The following is a 20,528-nucleotide window of genomic DNA, read 5'->3' as shown; positions in this document are numbered from 1 at the left end:
AACAAAAGTAATTGACCTGCAATACCTGCTAATAGGAAAAAAGCACAATCTCCCAGGAAGATAAATAATCCTTTTCATAAAGCAAACCCTAGGACAAAGCAAAGCAAACAGTTGTGTACATAAAATACACTAGTCTAAGCTATGGCAGTAAAGAAGGCTGCAGTATCTAGCTGGAACTGAATAAAATGAGAAATTATTTGAAGCTGTAGGTAATTTCTCCCTTTCCACAGCAAAATGCTGTTTAACCTTGAATGCAGGCACACTGTGACCCCTTACTTTGGAAAATGAGTGAGGATTAGTGTTCGTTTTTCTTGAGGAAGCTTGTCTTTTTCTTGCCTGGCCTGCTCCAGCAGTTGTCGTCTCATTACAGTAAAAACAGAGCGAAGCAATGTCCTACCAAAAACCTGGGTGGTTTCATACCGAGGTAGACTGTCACAAAACTGAGGGACATTGCAATAACAAAGCCACCTGCAAAGAGGAAGAAAGCCAGATAATTAGCATCATCTAACATATGAATTAACGCAATAAAACCATTACCCACATAATTTATAATGCAGCTGAAAGCTATATGACCATATAAATCAGTTCTACTACAAGGCTGGGCAGAGTTAAGCAGCATTTATATTGGCCAGTTATTTTAAAAAAATGACAACTAAGTGCTTTTTTAAGTTTCCATATATTCTTCTTCTCTGCAGTCTAGTTTCCACAAAGTGATCTTTTTTCAGACAATAATCATAGATTACAGAAAACTCATGTTGATGCCAGGGACTCTCTCCACAGCTCATTCGTTCAGCCTAATACATCTACTGCCACTGACTCCAAAGACCCTCAGCAGGGCCTGTTTTACCCTCTGAACTTCTACCCTTCCCCATACAGAGGCAAAATGGGTGACACTTCTAACTAGCTCCATCCCAACCCAACTGGACCCCTGTCCTGGTCTTCCACCAGTTGGCTTCTTCCCATTATACTGACCTGTTACTCTTTCATTACCAGTATCTCCATCCATAATGAGTTTTGCACTAAGAAGTACATATGGAAATTACAGCATGACATGTTTCTGTTCCAGGAAAAGGGATTATGGTACTGAAGAGATAACTCAGGAGTACACTGCCTTTGTAGGTCACAATATCTGTTAATTTTATAAATAAGATTTTGATATCTGTGTGTAAGTGAACAGTCGTTGGTATCTGGAGCTTTAGAAGAATCAGACCATAGCTATTATGAAAGCTCCAGCAATGAAAGGAAAATATTAGGAATTGGATGCAAACATACTGTGCTGGATCCTGCGCATGTTTCCTCATCCAGACCCAAAGTACAGCCTGTCTCAAAATGTTCTCCTAAACTCTTGTGCCTTAATCTTTGCAAACATGAGTTGCAAAAGAGTTGTGAGATAGAGTTGTTCACAGACTTCTAATCCCTGTTCTTGGCTGATAAAGCACAGCTCCCAAAACACAAGCATGCATGTGAAACTCAGATACATTTTAATTCAAATCTTCAGGTTTTCAAATGGAGCTGGTGACTGCAAAAATTCAGGTGTGCCCATGGTGCACAGCAGCACCCAGAGCAATGCCTCGGACAACACAGATGAGAGAAGCTCACAATGAGAGGTAAGATCTGATGGGAGGAGCACTTCGGGTCAGGGAGGACCTTAGGGACTGTGGGCAGGACAGTTGGAGTGACAAGTGACAAAATAATTAACAAAAGCCACCAACCAGAACCAATTAGCTATTGGTGCCTATTAAGAGGTAACTCCTACCACCTACCTACCCCCTAGTGCAGCCTGCTCTGTCACTAGTTAAGAGTCTGAACTCATGCCAGGGTTTGCTGTTCTCCTGCATGGACATGAGGTGTGTCAGAGGAAAGGCCACCAGGAAGGCAGCCAGAAGGTGGTGCTCATCCTCGGCCAGCAGAGGTGTCCCAGCAGCTCCTGAGAACAGGGCGCTGGCAGAGAGAGGTTAACTACCCTTAACTGCTCTCACTGAAAAAGGTACCGCACTACTCTTGTGAGAAAAAGAAATTCAAAGAGACTTGGCGTTTTATTCCAGCTCTTCTTCCTCCAGTGACTAAGTTATTCCTTTGAATTCTAACAATGCATGAAAAGGTCATAACGAGAATTTTAAGGAACCTAGTAATATCTGTTCCCCATTTAGCATTCAAGCACTTGCAAAATTAGTTTGATTATTCAACTCCTCTGCGATTTGGTTTCAAACAGTGATGCTTTACAATGGTTAATGTTATCTTCTCTCTTTTTCTACTTTCAAGTTGAATAATAAATAGGGATCTTACATGAGGCTCATATCTTAAGAAGAAGCAGAGCACTTTACAAACATAGAACTTGCAAAACATTGTTAGATACAAGTGTTCCAGCCTCTTCTCCCTGCTCTTGGCTGATAAAGCACATCTCTCAGGACAAAAAGCTGCATGTGAAACTGATATAGTCTCACTAAAACCCTTAGGTCCTCATGGTAAATCCATGGCTGCAAGAATCCACAAGGTACGCCTATGGCATAAAGGTACTGGTGGATTCCAGTCTGATTTGTCAGGAAGACTCCTAACCAGCAAAAGCAGTGTTACCTGGTGTAATTCACTTTATAGCCCGCAATGTCATCATTGGGTGATCTTAGTCTTCGCTGAGAAGGTGTCTCCAGGTGCCAGTAGTTAATGCGGTTCAGAAACATCTTAGCCAGTTCCACTATTGTTTGCCTTTCCTTTGAGGGCAAGTGGCTAAATTTGTACTGCACGAAATTATTCACACCCTTAAAAAGTAAGAAAATTCTGTTTAATAGTTTAGTCATAATTTTTATAGGAGTATACTCAAACATTCCTCATTTTATGTTTGTTATGAACTTGGCTGGTAGAGTGTACACAGCAGAAGGTACATCCAGGTATTTTCAATCTACTGTCAGCAGCTGATGTAAAAGGAAAGAAGAAAAAGTTCCTTTTTTTCCTTCCTGCCTTCTTAAAGTCAGTGAATAAAGAAAGTTCCGGTAGGCTTTCTTCTATGTGTAAATCAAGCATCACCTACAAAACTCTCCAACTAGTTTTCAATAATAGATTAGATCTTATGGACTTCTACTTAACTTTGTGTCTAGAAGTCATATTATTTCTTCAAGAAGTGTTAATACTTCACAATCATGTTTCCTCATTGTACTTCAGATACTGTCCAGTTTGAAGTAAAATCTACTGAGCATGATTAAAATGGGTGACTAAAAGTGCTGCAACACACATATTTTATAAATCCATTATAATATCAATGCTTAGCAAATAATTTGGTTTGATTGAGTTGCTGAGCTGCTAAAAACAGAATTGAAAATATTGGTCCTTTTTAAAGGGAAAATTATTTCAAAATAAGCTGTAAGAAGAATTACCCTTTAATCTCTATGCTTTCTTTTCTTAAGTAACTTGAACATTATGAAGAATTTGACCAAAAATTGCATTGTACAAAACCAAACCTTTTTAATAGCATATTTTAAGGATTATGAGCCTATGGAGATTACATACACACTTTTTATTTATGCACGAACTAAAGGGGAACTTAAAGTGAAGACTTCTCAGAAATTCAGTGGTTTGATCTTCCTAAATGATAAGAAGTGAGAGTTGCAAAGAAATAATTACTATACATAACAGTGTTCATTTAAAATTTCTTGTTTTCATTTCATTTAAAATGTCTTGTTTTACAATAGAGCATCCATTCATCCATTGATGGGAAAACATCGAGCTCCCGTTTCAGCGAGGTATGTGAGCCTCTGCATAGTCTCACTGGAGTTAATGGGCCCACTTGTCTGCCAAAAGTGCATTCTTAGGCGCTTGCTTAACCAAAAACTGAATTTGTCATATGTTCTTTATCTACTGTGAGTTACAAAGGCCTCAGTTATTCTTTGGTTTCAGCTTTGTTTTTTTTCTTGTGTACCCTTTGAAAGAGAAGGCTATGATCTCACTGAATTGGACTGTAACATTTTTCTTGATATACAGAAGGCAAGTGTCATTTTGATATTGGATTTCAAAACTTCAACAGCATTTTTCATCACTTGAAACAAAGAAAGATTAGAACTGCCCACATAAAAGTAGCATTTCAAGTTAATTCTCTAAACCCACAAAATAGTCAGTTTCATTAAAGCATAAGATGAATGATGAGAGAAGTCAAATAATGTAACTATTGTACCAACACTAAAAGGAGAAGCAGCAGCAATTTCCTATAGTCCCCTATTTTGTCCTAAGAACACAGAAACATCTGCAAACTGCCTAAAATGCCTTGTTTTCAAAACCAGTGCCTACATTTACAAAAAGAAAAATAAACCACAAAAAAATCCCAAAATAAAAGCTCCAAACCCCCACAAAAAAGGAAATAAGTAAACACATAAATAAACAACAAAAAACCCCACCACACACCAACCAAACCCACATTTTGACTCTTTACCTGTTCAATGCTGGGTTTCTCAAATGGGGGACTTTCCAAAGATCCTTCTACTACAGGTTTTCCCATCTGTAAAATGCACTTCCTCAAAAGCTGTTTAAAATACACAAATTTTTGAAAATTAGTAATTTCCATACATAGAGTCAATGGAAGTCACAAGGGCACAACACACTGTGAGCAGAGTTGAAATTCTCCTGGCTATAAATCTGCTAGTTTAATCATCTGAATTTGTAATTACTAAACTCCACTGTGAAATCACCTCTGAAATGTTTACAAGAGGCTTCTCTGAGGAAATGCAGTCAGCCAAGTCATCATTCATGTCAACTGACTTTTCTCGGTGTGTCAGGGAAGAAGGTTGCACAGTTTATAGATGGGACTCAGGGTCAGTTCCTCAATCATCTGGATGACTTTTGGAATAAGAATCAGTACATTGCAAGTACCAGGATGTCCAGCCCACAGTTCCTCACTAGACTATCACCCTAGAGAAAAGCTGTCTTGGCAGATAAAGGCAATCCATACGTGAGGGGCAGCGAAACTAGCTTATGTGTGAGAGTGAAAAATCTGAGAAGATACTCCACAAGTTCAGCTTACTTTGAACAGGTAGAAATAAACTTGCTTGGTGTCTGCATCTTCTTCTTTGTGGACACAGGTGAACAGATATTCCACATCCAATACAATCCCCAGAAGCCTATTCATTTCTTCTTCAGACACATTCTCCAGGTGAGAAACATGAGCAGCTAAACAAAATAAAAACCCAGTCTTTTAAGTGGCTACTGAGAGAACCCATTGCACAGCCATAGCCCAGGAGATCTCAGAGCTTTAACTGTAAAGGCACTAATCTTGCAATAACCTATTTAAACAGAACATCTTATCAGAGCTAAGTGAAACCTATGTCACTTCAGAGCAGTTTGTAAGGGTTGTCCAGGGGTGGTAAGTTCCACAGCAAGGGAATGACAGCTGGTTGGAATCACATCATCTGTTAACACTTAAAGCAGACTACAGAAGTCCTGCTTGTATTAATATGTTGCACTATGTAACTAACTACATACATTTTTGTCCTAGAGCTATACCTTTGAGACAAGGTTTCTTGACTTAAGGAAATAAACCCATAATTTCCATAAATTATGTAGTCCAGATGTAAGTAGCACCTTATTTTGTTAAGAGAGAAAAAAAACCACTTCCAAGAAATGGTCTTTTGGTTTGAACTGGACACTATTGGCTAAGTCTCTTACTTTCATTTCATGTAAGTTCAAACCCTGCTTTGTGCACACTATATTAACACAGATTTTGCACACTGTATATGCTCATTTGTTCAGAAGTTTACACACATCACAATTTCCAAGTGAGAAAGTCCCTTTTATCATCTCCAAAGGTAAATACAGTTCCACATCTGTAAATTTCAAAAGCTTGAGGTTTCTCCTTGTAAAGCAGGACATTCATTTCAAGCTGGTTTGAACAACTGGCCCCGGGAAGAAGGAAGGCAGCGCAAAACAAAAAGTCAGCTCCCAGAAAGAAGATATTTGCATTACAAAAAGCAATGATCTTCACTGACTGCAGGCCAATGTAGATGGTATGCATATCCTTTCCTCTGAAAGGACAAAAAATATCCTTTCAAAGAAAGAGAAAAATACTTTAAGGTTTGGGTGTATTAGCTTTTCATACTTTAATAAATTTTATCTGTATTCACTTCTAAAGTTTAACATTATATTTTCCCAATGGAAATCTGACTCCTTAGTTGGGGAGGTAGTGAGAAAAAATAACACTTGACTTGAAAATGATCACATTTATTGGCCACCCAGCAAAGATGGTTTGTTTTGAGAAGTTTAGTACGATAGTAAAACATTTAAATTCAATAATTTTGTTCAGCTTCAAGTGAAAAGCACACTGTAGCTCAGAACTTTATGAAGATGCCAGCAACTGTTTCCACTTAAATGAAAATGTATAATACAGAGGCTTAGGCACATGGCCATCATGAGCTTCCTCTGAGGATAAATATTCAGTAATCTGGGTAGAATAAAATTGTTTAATTTCTGACCTTAAGACAGGTATGAAGGGTTAATATTCCCAGCTGTCTGTCCTGATCGTTTGCAAGTACTAAATACCCTCCTAGAGGAGCTTTGCATTAGAAACTGATAACATACTAAAGAAACCTCACATTCAACCAACAAATGAATAAAACATCAGCATAAGAAGCCATTTCTATGCAGTTTCCATAACAATACTGAACCTACTTAGTGGCCTTGTTTAAACATTTTATTAAACTAGAGAATTATTACCCATACTGTGAATCTAAAAGTTAAGTGTATTACCAGCATGTATTTACCAAAGAGACACCAAGGTTTATACACCAACCCAACAAACTATCTTTCTTCAGATGTTCACAGCTCCTTCCCAAACTCTGTGGCCATTAGTAAATATTTTATCAAAATTAAAGCTTTAGTAAACTGACACCAAACACTGCATCACTCTTGACTAGAGTTACAGTCCCACCCACATGCATTGCCCAACTGGTACATCCTTCTTCAGTTGCTGCTATGCCTGAAAAAAAACTTAAATGTCACATGTATAGGTTGCTACAGCAAGCAGAAAAAAACAAGCAGAAAGGACAAGGATAAGAAGACCTGCAACTTCAGCAAGCAAGCACTGAGGTGTACAAATTAGGAACAGTAAAAATATAGGTTAATGAAGAATGTGTCCACAGTCTATCTCAAAACACTAGTTAATGTACACTGGACAGGCAAACCAAGAAATACCCAAATATGCTATACGAATGTGCATAGCAGGAACTGAAGACAGTGTTGGGGGGGAAAAAAAGAGAAACCGAATCTGTATACAGTGTATTAGCACTTTAACTAGTTTTAAAAATGATTTAAGACTGAAAATGTTTACCAATTAAAAAATGTGCCCTGCAACACAGGAGAAATAGAAAAGAGAAGATGCTGACTTCATAACACCTGGTCTTGTGGCTGGTGGAAAGCATCTAATCCAGTCACAGTGTTAGAAAATAAAATAAATAAAATAAATATTCATTAAAACAACCACCTTGAGCCAAACCGTAGGGCTGAGCACCAAAATGACAAATATAAGTCATAGGTAAGTTGATGATAAGATAATACACACAATCAAATAGATTTATGCACCAAAAGTTGCACTGGCTTGAAGATCAAACCACATCCCCAAAAAGAGACATCTCAAGCAAAACTAGTATGTAGGATTACCTCTGGATGAAAATAATAAATTCTAGAAAAGAAGAAAAAAAAAAAAAATCCTACATTTTATGTCACATATCGTTTCAACCAGTACAGGAATTTCTACGTCGCTACTTCAATGGCTTTCTGAGGAGAAGAAAAAGCAGCACAGATAACGTGAAGCCTACACGCCTTGTGGGAAATCTGGTTTTAAAGGTATTCAGCAGGAACATGCTAATTTAGAGGAGATGAATAGGAAAATTATCCTGGAAAACACCGCTGAAAGACATATTTTTTCCAGAAGCATGAGGAAGCACACAGCAACTCATTTCAGTTATTTTAAATGAAACATCTTCCTCATTAGTTGCAGTCAGAAGAAGCTTTTCCTAAAAACAGCAGTAAATAAAAATACAGCTTCTTCATAAAATACTTTTACTGGTTTTACAGTACTGGTTTTCCCTGGTTCCCTAGCTGAAGAGGGATTTTGTATTTTTTTATAGACCTAAACCAGGCCCAGGCTTTTAGAAAATCTGAGTTTTTCTACAAAATGCAAAGCATCCACAAATTCTGCTGAAGAACAGAGAACTGACAACTGACAGGCACATCTTGAAAGTTGAAAAAAAAAAAGAAAAGAAAAGAAAAATCTCTTTCTTCAAAGGCCAGGATTGAAAGGGATGGGTAACACAAGCCATCCTAATTGCATAAACAGAAGCAGCACAGAGAAGCTGTGTGATGAAATGTTGAAACTAACTTGGCTAAAGTGACTGAATTTTCTGTGATACTATGTATTTGTTAATCTTCTTCTGCAAGCAAACCCAGAGATTTCGAATATCAGAAAAAAATTCTGCTGAAAAGCCTAGAAATAAATCACGTGTAATGAGGGCATAAAAAGGAAGAGAGCAGAAACAGAAATAAATCCCATGCAAAAAAAAAAAAAAGAAAAAAGTATTCCATTCAAAGTACAATATTTTTTTCAAAAGTAACATAATAAATGATCTATTGTGAAGGTTTAATACTTCCTTTTTTTTTTTTAATTTCATTGTCCTAAGTTTTGGGCAGCAGCAAAAATTAAACAGCAACTGCTTCTTTCAAATAGTTCTGAATTTTATTTTAGCTGAATTTTTACTCAATATTTGCTACGAAGGACGCGGATCTGCTGGAGCAAGCCTAGAGGAGGGCAGTGAAGGTGATCTGAGGGCTGGAGCACCTCTCCTGTGAACACAGGCTGAGAGTGTGGGACTGTTCAGCCTGGAGAAGAAAAGGCTCCAGGGAGACCTTAGAGCAGCCCTCCAGCACCTAAAGGTGGCCCACAGGAGAGCCAAAGGGGGACTTTTTCAAGGACATGTAGTGACAGGACAAGAGGTAGTGGTTTTAAACTGGTGGTGAGATCAGGTTTAGATTGATATTAGAAAAAAGTTTTTTTACAAAAAAGTTTACAAAGTTTTTTACAGTGAGGGTGATAGAATATTAGAACAAGTTCCCCAGAGAGGTGATGGATGCCCCATCCTGGAAACACTCAAGTTCAAGTTGGATGAGACTCAGAGAAACCTGATCTAACAGAAAGTGCAAGGGATTGGACTAGAGCATCTTCAAAAGGTCCCTTCCAACTCAAACTTTTCTGCGATTCTGACATATGCAGAAATAGCCATCAGCTTTTATTCTGGATAAATCTAAATTCTTAAAATAATAATACAGTGATTCAACACTGTTTTTCAGGCTGTTTGGGTAACAAATTGTTATTTGCTCTAAGTCTGAACAACAAAATCAGAACCACAACAGCATTTAACAGCAGATTTTGAGTAGTTGCTTCCAAGGTGTGCAAGCTGTCTGCACAATAACTTAGATCACGCTAAGATGTACAACCCTAGTTTTATTTTCTGTGACACAGAAAAGACACAGTTCTTTTTGTAGGTAGGAGTACCTGCTTTAGTAATGTTCAAGAATATTTTATACTTTGTTCTAAAGCAAGGAAACATAATACAGCCTACAGGAGAGAGTAATTTGCCTTGTAACTAAGGCAGCTGACAGATAAAACTTCATGAGGTTAAGGCATATGTAACACAAAGTATCAAAATTGTTACAGGTAGCTTAATGGTGCTTTTGCATTTTAACAGCTTTGAATGTCGATGTTGTTAGAAGTTGTACCTTACCTGAATTTCTTTAAAACTAATTTTAGGATATTTCCACATTAAACATATTTTTTAAACATATTTTAACCTAAGTTATTGACATTTACACCCGATGGTAACCCCCATTTGCAGGTCTTGGCACGGCACGTTGACCTGAGGCTTTGGGGCATGGGTGCCTGTGGGTGCCTGTGGGTGGCTGGGCTTTGGGAGAAGGAGGAGGAAGCTCACCCAGCGCATGGCTGCAGCTGCGGCACGGCTCGGCCAGGCTCACCGCTGCCTGCTGCAGCTCGGCCCGCGGCGGCGTGGGAGGAGGGTTCGGGTTCTTCCAGCCATTGCATTTACACGATTCCTCAGCCTGAAAGCAAAGCAAAGGGATATCAATCAACACCCTAAAGCGTAGGAACTTGCTGGAACGGCTTTATTTGAAAAGCAATAAAAAGAATTACAGGTTGCTACTTGGGTTTGCATTTTTATCTACCACGTTACTAACCCTTGTTTCCTGGAAATAATCAGAAGTAGAATAGTGTCCCAAACAGAGAGGTTAACACAGTTTTGTAAGCAGAATACATAACAAACCCTGGCTAGCTCCTCTACAGAAAGCCCTCAATCAACTGAGAAAAGTATTCAGACATTTACTGGTGTATCAATATTTATGGCTCCTGCACAAAGACAGATTTAATGATTTAAACACAAACAGGCTATCTAACAGGCATTTGTCGCTGCCTCATCAGCTACACTGGCACCAAGGAATCACACAACTGAAACCAAGCCCATGACAACCCAGACAGGGTTAACTAATTCCGAAATAACCAAACAATAAATGCACTATTGGAAAAGGCTGTTTAAGGTGAGGAAGGCTTGGCCACAAAAGCAACAGATGTCAAAGACAGTGACACTTCCACTGCAACCTGCTGCTTTCCCTGGGAAGTTTACTTACGCTCACTGAGTGTGAAACAACCACCAATGGACTGCAGCTAAAAGGGAAGACCACGAAGGGAGAGGTTATGACTTTGGTAACAGTGTCTCAAATCATTCAGAAGTTCAAAGTACCGATGCCAGTTATCCAAAGAGCAGCAAAGGAAGGGATTTTCTTCTGCATATCCAAAAGATCTTGGTTATTCTAACATCATTCGTACTACTATTTGAAGATCTAATTGGAAGGAAAGCCTGCTTTTCTACTCTTCAGAGATATCTGTGCACTGGGCTGTAAAAAGATACTCATGAAAATGCACTGCTGAGACCTCAGTGAGGAAAGTATGCCAATTGCTGCATAATATTTATGGCTGAAACAATCTTAGTAGGAAAAATTGTGATGTTAATATATGCAGCACTAATGTATCATTTTTCAAAACTGATTCTGCATACATTTAGTGTGATCTGTTTCAGGAACATATTTCATTTTCCTTTTAAGTTTCCAAATCCCATCCTACCTAAGGAAGAAGAACCCAGGAGAAGCAGAAAAGATCACAGCTTGACAGCTCCTAACACTGACAGCTTTGTAAATGGCTGGTAAATTGTTCTTTTAAACTCATCTCAATATTCAGCAACCTGAGCACCAAGAAAACTGCTGCCTGCAGTTTGTTGAGCACCACATGATGGTTTTACCATCCCTAAGACTTAAGCATTTCTCCAGCTGGGCTCTTGGCCCTGAGTGCCATGGCCTCTGCCTGGCCCGGGGAAGTCTGGCAGCTAACAAGGGCTGTGAGTAGCATTTTCTGTAGCCACAGGCACCAGAATGACTCAGAAATCTACCTGCAAGTGCCCAGCAAAACCATTGCCACATATTTCTCCTGAAAAAGGGACAACCTGCATTGCCTGAACCTCCTGGCTCTCCAAACTCACTGAGTGGGTGCAGACTGCCTGCCAACCCATACATTTATAAAGTGAAATCAGTGAGGCTCCAGGATGAAATGAGGGGAAGATTAAAACAAATTTTTCTCTAAGTCTCATAAAATGCAATCTGAAAAGATTTATGGTGAAGTTTATGTTCTTTTCCTATCGTGCTTTCTGTGAGAAATATGACTGGCAGAGAACTGAAGGCAGCCCAGTGTAATTTTATGGCAGAAACCGTACAGTTCCACAGGCATTGAGCCAGTTGTACTTGTGTTTGTCATCCAGCCTTACAGGCCCTCAACACTGAACAGACTAGAGGGATCAGTGATTGAGTGATACCTGCAAACCATGGATTGCCTCACTGCAAGGACTCTGGGCATCTGGGAGATAACATGAAACCCCTTATTTCAATTAGCATCCCAAAGCAAAACCAATGCCAAATAAAATTTCCCACATTTGTTTTGTGGGAAAGGCAATGCTGCTGTGAAAGTTTCTTGCATTGAATAAAAGGATAGAGAAACTATCACCAAAAAAACAAAAAATAGTCTGAAAATGAGATTATTGCCAAAGAAAATGCAAGAGACAATTGTGAAGGAGTTGTCAAACAAAAAATGATTGAATATTATTTTAAGGAAGTAATATTTGACCCTTCCCATGCAGCTGTCTGAACAAATGTTCAACACTGTAAATTACTGACATATCACCATGCTTATAATTAATTGCCTTAAATCATGCCACAGTGAAGCATACCCAAAACTCCCTCCTAAAAATAGGCACGAGCTTTCTGAGTTTTTTTTCTCAGTGTGGAAGCAGTACATCACAGAAGCTCAAACAATGTTTACTATCAAGGCAAAATACTACAAACAGTGAGTAACTATGCAAACTTTAGTGTCACACCATAATTAGCAGCAAAGATGCAAACAGATGTACAAATCGTGATAACAGCTCAGTTAAACTGACAAAAATAAATACCAACCCACCCACAGAAGAATAAAACCAGCATGTTCAATGGCAAATTTTTTTCTGCTCTTGTTGGCATTTCCTTGCCAGATTTTTTTGCAACAGCGTTTAATTTGTATCGTTCAAATTGTTCTAGAGACCTTAAACAACCACTAGGGTGGGTTTTCTTCATTAATCTCTATAAAACACCAGAACCAGCATAAATGTTCTGTCAACCAAGGGGAAACAGAACCCAAAAAGGTCCTCTTTAAAACTTAACTTTCATTGTAGATTTTGACAGTGCAAGTACTTTGCAGTGAATATGCAATGTGCATTCCTCAGTGGCTTAAATTGCTGAGTTGTATTAAATCTTCCACAGCATTTTGCTCATTCAATCCTTTCTTTCTTTGACTATCTTTAGCTTTTTCCTTTCTTTATTCCTTTTTTTTTTAAATGCCACTCATCTGCTTTTGATTAGAAAATAAAGTATGACTTCACCTCTGCAAAAAATTAAATTAAGATCAAAACAGTTTTGAGGGAAGGAAGGAAAAGTATTTGAACTGGCACATCCAGCCCTTGAAGCCTTGTTTTCTGGGACATCTGCAGAGCTCTGATAAATCCACTGTAGAATGATGGGGACTTCTGCCCTAACGAGGCCTGCAAAATAATGACTGTCATCTTTTCAGGCCCAGGGATCATGAACACCACACCTTCACTGGTGGTTTTTAATAAAATTGGATGAATGCAATAAGTAAATAAATAAATTGGATGAATGCAATAAATAAAATAAAACACAATAATTACACACTGTTGCCTGGCTCCCTCCCTGCAACCCCCCCCCCTCAAAAAAAAAGCAAAAACAAAAAAATCAAAACCCACAAAACACACAAACAAAAAAAAAAAAAAAACAGTGCAGAAATTAGGCACATTTTGCACTGCACAATATAATTGCAATTTTTTTTTAACCTCTTCTGTGTTCGGTGGAGTGTTACAATGGGAGAAAGCAAATTGTCCAGTAGCCCTAGGCAGTGAAAACTCTAACTCTATGCTAACTAAAGTTATAATTTCCTTTAGAATATACTGAAAGGTCAAAAATGGACAGTGAAAAAATACAGCACGTTTTAACACAAATTGTCATTATATTCATTTAAAAAGGAAGTACCTGAAGGTTACAACATTGCACATCTCAGCCCCTTTTAGGTGGGTTTCAGCTGTCGAAATAATAATGAATAAATGAAGAATGGTACAATAGCCTATGAATGAAAACATCCCTCCCCCTTTCAGACAGTGAAATAAGACTAAGAATGTGCAAACTTCAAGCTAACTTAATTATAAGGTAGAAGACCCCAACAGTTCTAAAACAGAATTTCAAATAGCTGTTGTGCTGGATTTTTCTTTCCAACTTAAAATCATACAGGTTACCCTGTTTGGTGATTGAGATGCAAAGCATGCTCAACAGATTATACATAGAACATTACAGATCTTCTCTATTTCCAGCAAGTATAATTACTCTAGAAAACATATTCTTCCTCCCAACACAAAAGCTCTGTAAAATACCCTATAAGTTTTTCCTGCCACCAGCAAGCTCAAAATGATGACTTTACCAAAGAGTGCCGATTAAATGATAATAAATACATTGATGAATTTAAATCATATGTTTTTCCTACTCAAATGTCCAATACCCAACCAGTGACAGCTGGACACTACTTGGAGAGCCACTCATATGTATCAGGAAATTAGCTGACCCATTTATCTTCAACAATACAAAATAAGCAGTTCATTGGGCAGCTCAAAGGGCATTTTCTTCATTTATTGATTGATCCAATTATTTTACTCCTTGTATTTTCCAGTTTCACTTACAGAAGAGAAGCAGGCTACCACATAAACATTTTTGTTAATAATAGGCACCTGGTTCCCAACTTGCAAAGCTAATGGTAGATTTCCTATTTAAAGTAAAGGAAGATGCTTTAATTGGGCCAGTAAGACATTGTAAAACAAATTCACCCCACTATGAAAGTGATAAGAAAGCTTAAGATGTCTTCTTCGTCTCCTATACACTTCTGCAGCAAATAATACATTTGAAGTTAAGCTTCAAGGAGCTGTACTCCCACTATACAGAGCCCAGAAGTGACAGGGCCAAATTGGCCTCATCTTAACCTGCCTTATAAAAATCAGGAAAGAAAATATTTCATCAGGGAAAAGGTGGCGCAAGTTTACCTTATGAACTCTTTTTTTCTTTGTGTGGGAAAACTGGAGGCCACTCTAGGATGAGAAGTGTGAAGAAGTGCTTCAAGAAAGGGTCAGCTGCTGGTCTGGAGCCTGGGTGGAGCCAGGATTTTACTTCCTCATCTGCCAGTTGCTCACCTGCTGCAGGGCCTGGGCCAAGTCATCTCATCACAACCCTTCTCACTCTGGCTACTTTGCTTATCTAAAGCAAAAAGCCTTGCTTCAAGGAGGTATTATTCCTTGTGCAAGTGCTTCAGGCTACTGGGTTCTAATTATATTTATAAACACACAGGCATTACTGTAAGATACATAAAATTAAAAATAAACAATTTTACAGAAAACTTAGTGTACTAAAACAGTACATATTCCACCTTGTTTACAAGAAAAATTCCTAGTGAGACTGTAGAGAGCTGTATTTTCACATTCTGTAAACCAATAGGGAAAAAAATGCAGAGGAGACTTCCTCCTGCATCTTCATTAAATATATTTTTATGTATAAGTCACACACAGTGCTGCTTTTATATAAAGTGCTGCAAGCTCGCATGCCTAATGCTCAATTTCACAGTGGACAAAACCAAAACGATGTATGCAGCCATTCATACACACACAGATACACCAAGTGCCAAACACAAAACCCCTCACAGCACAAAGCACTACTGTGTGCTTCCAAAAGTCATGAAAACTGTACCAACTCCTAACATATATCTTGTTCAGAATGCCACCCTCTTCTTTCAATCTTGGGCTTTTAAGAAGGTTTTTTACTCAGAAGAGCCTGTTCTATCCCTTCCACCCAGAGCTTTCTGACAGAGGAGCAAGTCAAGTGGAGCAGCTCAACAGCTACAACTCTCCTGTCTTGTTCTTTCATCAGGAAAAAAATCAAAGCCCACATTTGACTAGTCTCAGCAGCAGCTCCCTAAAGCTCAGGCTCATTCTGCTGAGGATACCTGCACACCAAATATGCATTTAACAGCAGTCTTGATCCATGCTTCCCGTGATGAAAAGGGATGGGTTGAAAAGAAGGACCAGGAGGTCCCTCTTGGGGACCAAATACCCTGACCTAGAGCAGTGCCTTTTACTCTCTTCTGCTCAGCATTTCTGCTGTCACCAGTGAGCCTCACCCTCTGCATGGTCACTGACCTCTCCACCTTCTTGTGTTGCGACTCTCCATCCCCAGTGGACAAGATGCTCCCTGACTCTGTGACTCTAAACATCTCTGAGGTTAAGCTCCTAATAAATTCTACGTGCTGAATTTTGCAACGAAATTTATGTGGGAGAAGGTGATTGATGCTAAGGATGCTATTACATATTTTAGCACTCCAACTTGTACAGCTCTATGTAGATTTACATAAGATCCACGTATAGTCACTACTTGAATGAAAACATATGTCCCTTTCAGAGATGGTGCAAGTGTTTGCCTCCTCTCACTCTTTTCCACTCACACACACAAATGCAAAATCAATGGAAGAGAAGTTGCAACCCAAAGTAAGGAAAAGTTCAAAGTTACACTCTGCACTGCTACAGTTGGCAAACCAACTTCTCCAGGCTACAGTTTCTGGCAAACCACTAATGTTACAAATTGAGAAGTGTCCTGGAGCACCTGCCAGGTGTTCAGAAAGCAAAAGGAAACATTCTTCCACCCTGATCCATCCTTCCCACTTTATCCCACAGGGGAAGCTGCTTGGTTAGCTTACGAGGATCTTCCAGTCTGCCTACTTGTGTCTGTTATGAGGCCCAAAAGCTAACTGCCTGCCACTGAACTATTGAAGAGAAGTTGAACCTCAAAGGTAGGATTTGCATTTGAATCTGAACAGAGAGCAGCATTTAGTACTAAAGCTGTGCCTACATCCTGGCAGGAGGAAGAGGCCCTGGGGTGCCTCTGGCCATGGGTCCTGCTCCATTCACCACTGGAGCACCAATAGGACATGCGACCAAGGCTTGTCACAGATGAGTGCAAGCAAGGACATCCCAGCAGAGCACCGACGATATGAGCTGTTCCTGCTCTGCACTCCATCACCAGAGTCCTGCAAGAGGGAAAGAGGAGCTGACAGCAGACCGCAGCGTGCCCTCCTCCATTCCCAAATGGTGCTCATCACCCCTACAACAAAGCACCTACAAGAGAGAGGCCAGTGAGTCCCCAGAAAATCAAAGGGTTTCTAAGGAGACAAGGTTTCTGTATAGCACAGCAGCCTTTATGGGGCAGAGCACCACAGCAGAAGGATTTCACCCTCGAAAACATCATCTGAAGGTGCATCAGAGGAGAGAAAAAAAAAAAAAAAAAAGCACCAACCAGGGAAGAAAAAAGCAATTCAAACACACACACTTCCCTAACAGCCCATGAAAAATTTACCCACTTCACAACCAGCTTCACATATTAGCAAATCTTGGCAATATTAAAACACAGGCTGCAAAGGGGACTCAGCACTGGGGAAAGCTTCAAACCGTATCATTCGGCCTGCAGTGAGTGCTGCAAAGTTCAAGTACACCAGCTGCTCTTTAACCTTATCGACGCCGGGGTAATCTTGCACTGCACCATGCATGTGCCAAAGCTGAAGTGTAGGTGCCTGCACATTTGGAAAGAGCTAAGACACTGCAATGTGTGTGGCTTCTGTAATTTGCCCTCCCATGACAGCATAGCGCCATGCCTTCAGCATACAGCTAAAGCTCCTTGCACCGGCAGACAGGACTACAGAGCCATACAATGATGCTTCGTCTCGTTTGTTAGCTTGGCCTTTCACTAAACATCTGCCGAAGTAGGAGAACAGAGAAAATAAGATGCACTTTCTTCACAAACAGCTACTCTCAACGCTGAAAGCATTATTAGAGATTCTGACATCAGCACTGCCAATCTAAACATGTCAGCCCCGCTGTGCATCCAGAAATTGCCCTGACAGCGGCAGCGCAGTCAGCGGCCCGTGCTCTGAGCACAGGCGACAATGCCCGCGGTCACAGCTCCGAAGGCGGGAGCGACAGCTCTGACCGAGCTCCCTCCCTCCACAGTAAACAGGCGAGTCCTGCCTCTCCCACCAAGAAGAAAATCGCAGGTGGACAGAAAGTGCTTGTGACGGGAAACCAGGAGCAGCACTCCCGAATGCGAGCGCCGGGCAGACAGGGAGCAGAGAGCCCGGCTGGAGCAGGGCGCAGGTGGACGGGGGAGCCCTGCCGCCGTCCGCTCGGGCACCACACACCGAGCACCGGCCCGGCGCTACGTGACCGCCGGGGACACAACTTTCCCAAGCGCCGAGGCCGCGCCCCTTCGCTCCTCTGCCAGCGCTGCTGGCGACCGTGCCAGCTCCAGCTCGGGGCAGCGGCTTCTGCGGTGTCAACAGCTCCGCGCTGCGAGCCCGCCGCCACGCCCGGGCTGGAGCAGCCAAGGGCCGGGGCCGCGACCTCCGGGCAGAGCAGGGGGGTGTCCCCGCTCCCCGCCGGGATGTTTACGCGGGGCGTGCTGCGGCAGCGCTGCTAACCCAGCGCTCACCGCCGGCACCGGGAGCCGCCCCGCCCGCGGTCTCCTCCCGCGGAGAGGCTGACGGAGAGGCGGACAGAGGCACCGGCACCGGGACGGGCAGCTCCCCGGCGGGAAGGAGGCGCGTGGGTTTCATTTCTGCGGCCGCCAGCCGGAAAGCTCCGGGGGGAGCGGGATCCACCGGCACCGCCGTAGCCGCCACTTCCGCGGGCAGCGCCGGGCTGCAGCCGGGCCGCCCCCGCACCCGGCGGGGCAGGGCAGGGCAGGGCACGGCCCTTCCCCACCGCCTCCCTCCTTCCCTCCCCTCCCGTCAATCCCCACCCTCCGTGGGCGGGTGGGCTCCCGCGGCCGCCCGGCCGGGTACCTTGCAGGCAGAGTAGACGCCCAGCTTCTCTAGCTTCTTGGCCCGCGGCGCGGCGCGCAGCTGCGCCTTCTTCCCGGCGGTGCGCGCCGAGCCGGGCCCCCCGGGGCTCTCGGCAGCGCTGCGGACCGGCCCCCCGGCGGCCACCCCCGCGGCGGCAGGGGAGCCCTGCTGCGGCCCGCCGCCGCCCGCCGCCCCGGCCCCGCCGCCAGGCTCCGCCATGCCCGCGGCGCGGCGGCAGCCGCCCGTCCGGCCAGCCGGCGCGGCGCGGTGCGGAGCGGAGCGCCCGGCTCTAGACCCTCCCCTTCGCCGCTCCGCCGCCGCCGGCTGCTCCCCGGGGGGGCGGGAGGAGGGACCCGCCGCTCCGCGGGCGGCTCCTGCCCCGCCGGCGGGGGTGGGGGGGCCGGCACCCGCCTCCCGCCGCTGCGCACCGCAAGGGCGCGCCCGCCCGCCCGCCTCCCTCCCTCCCTGCGCGGGGCTGCGAGGGGCGGGCGGCTCCCCGCGGGAAGGGCGGCAGCGCCCGCTGCGTGCGGAGCCGCTACGGAGCCATCCCGGCCCTGCGGGAGGCTGCGCGGAAAGTTGCCCTAGAAAGAGGCGGCATCGCTGACGGTGTCGCACGGTCTCGAATCTCGGTGAGCCCGCGGTGCTGCCGCAGCCGCTGTGGCCCCTCGCAGTGCCGCTACTTTGTTTGGCTTAACCACTGCCCTCCCACACTGTGCACTTTGCGGCCACCTTTAAATGGTTCGTTCTTTCCCCCCCCAGATGATTTCTAATTGAATGCAAAAGTATGGGTCAGTTTGAAATATCGGATGATTCAAAAACTCTCTCAGCTCCTCGTGCCGTAATTCTGGGGCTTGCTTTTTGTGTTTTGGTTTTTTATTGTGCCCAGAAAGAAGTGTTGAGAGCAGGTCAGTTTATATCTCTAAGGGCTTACTCCTTAATTGAAAGCTAAAATTAAGCAAATTGTCCTGCCCCAGAGAGTGCACTCCGTGCACAGCAGCAAGTGCACCGGGCGTGAGGCGGTTCTGCCCCGCTGCACGTATGTAAAAACGTGGTTGAGCCGTGAGAAACCACAAATGGCAATTCCGTACCACGGCACCACGGTTTAAAGGGTTGGAATTGAGGCTGGGCGTTTGCGTGGGATTCCCTGCTCTTTGATGTGTAAAGCTAAAGTATCAAAGTAGCAGTGTGAGTTTGGAAGGGAGTCCCAGCGCAGAGAATGCTCTTGCAGGAGCAGGGCCTTGGCACCTTGCATGGGGAAAGCAAAAACAACTGCAGGTTTGTGCGAAGTAGTAATTGAGGGGGAAAGGGGGAAGGGTGGGTGACAAAACCCTGTGCTCTCCTTCTTCCCTTCGCCGCTCCTGGGGATATTTTCAAGCGTAGTTTTATACGGCGAGTTGGCATATTGCTGAAATGATAGGAAAAGAGAACGGAATAAAATGCGAAATTTCATGAATCGAGGGGGTCTGCTGTTTTTCTTTATTATCTATATTTTTATTGTGCTGAGATTTGAAAATCGGCAGGGTGTTGGTGGGGTGGGGATCGGGTCCTGCTTCCCCCCGGGCTTGCCGGAGCCGGGGTACCCCGGGGAGCCCGCGGGGAGGCCAGGCTGGCTTCGGGCTTCCAGCAGCTGTGACAGCGACCCGTAAGATGGCTGCTGCCATCCCCGGCGCCTTAAGACGGACTGGTTAAGGTGGAGGAGCCGCTGCCCTTGGCGGTCGCAGCCTCAAATGGGAAATTAAACGTGATTTAAAAATCCAGTTTCTCTGAAATTTAGGAGATAATTATTTTCGTCTTTAATTTTTTAAAAATATTTTTTTAAGTGTCCGAATCATGTCTTAAAATAGCAAATAGCCCCTGTATGTTCGCAGACACCTAAGAAGCTCTTTGCTTGCATTTTCTTTATGCCGGTTAGGTTTCTGCTTTCGGACTTTAAAATGAAACTGCTCTTGCTTAGTTTCACTTTCAGCTTTCC

The 20,528-nt window shown here is 42.9% G+C and overlaps 1 protein-coding gene and 1 long non-coding RNA gene across 4 annotated transcripts in view; one reads left to right on the top strand and one right to left on the bottom strand.

Annotated features, from left to right (window-relative positions):
* KAT2B (lysine acetyltransferase 2B) overlaps nucleotides 1-18,929 on the bottom strand; it is a 40,849-nt gene extending 21,920 nt beyond the window's left edge. Inside the window, exons 1-6 of one of the 3 annotated variants that reach the window (XM_085051076.1) lie at nucleotides 18,557-18,929; nucleotides 9,960-10,086; nucleotides 5,006-5,151; nucleotides 4,418-4,507; nucleotides 2,575-2,756; nucleotides 277-468 (exon numbers count right to left, since the gene is read on the bottom strand). In XM_085051076.1, coding sequence (XP_084907202.1) covers nucleotides 277-468; nucleotides 2,575-2,756; nucleotides 4,418-4,507; nucleotides 5,006-5,151; nucleotides 9,960-10,086; nucleotides 18,557-18,775 — 956 coding nt within the window. In that variant the 5' untranslated portion in view covers nucleotides 18,776-18,929. The remainder of the gene's footprint in view (nucleotides 1-276; nucleotides 469-2,574; nucleotides 2,757-4,417; nucleotides 4,508-5,005; nucleotides 5,152-9,959; nucleotides 10,087-18,556) is intronic. The other 2 variants (XM_085051077.1, XM_085051074.1) reach the window with 2 other exon arrangements.
* Nucleotides 18,930-19,417: 488 nt separating this feature from the next.
* Nucleotides 19,418-20,528, top strand: part of LOC146441155 (uncharacterized) — a 29,366-nt gene continuing 28,255 nt past the window's right edge. The window contains exon 1 of the long non-coding RNA XR_014849800.1: nucleotides 19,418-19,831. This is a non-coding gene — a long non-coding RNA (uncharacterized LOC146441155). The remainder of the gene's footprint in view (nucleotides 19,832-20,528) is intronic.

This window comes from Lichenostomus cassidix, chromosome 2, assembly GCF_008360975.1.
Source record: "Lichenostomus cassidix isolate B80296 chromosome 2, HeHo_3.0, whole genome shotgun sequence".
Classification (NCBI taxonomy): Eukaryota; Metazoa; Chordata; class Aves; order Passeriformes; family Meliphagidae; genus Lichenostomus; species Lichenostomus cassidix.
Note: the sequence above shows the minus strand (reverse complement) of the source record. Positions and strands in the feature narration are given on the sequence as shown.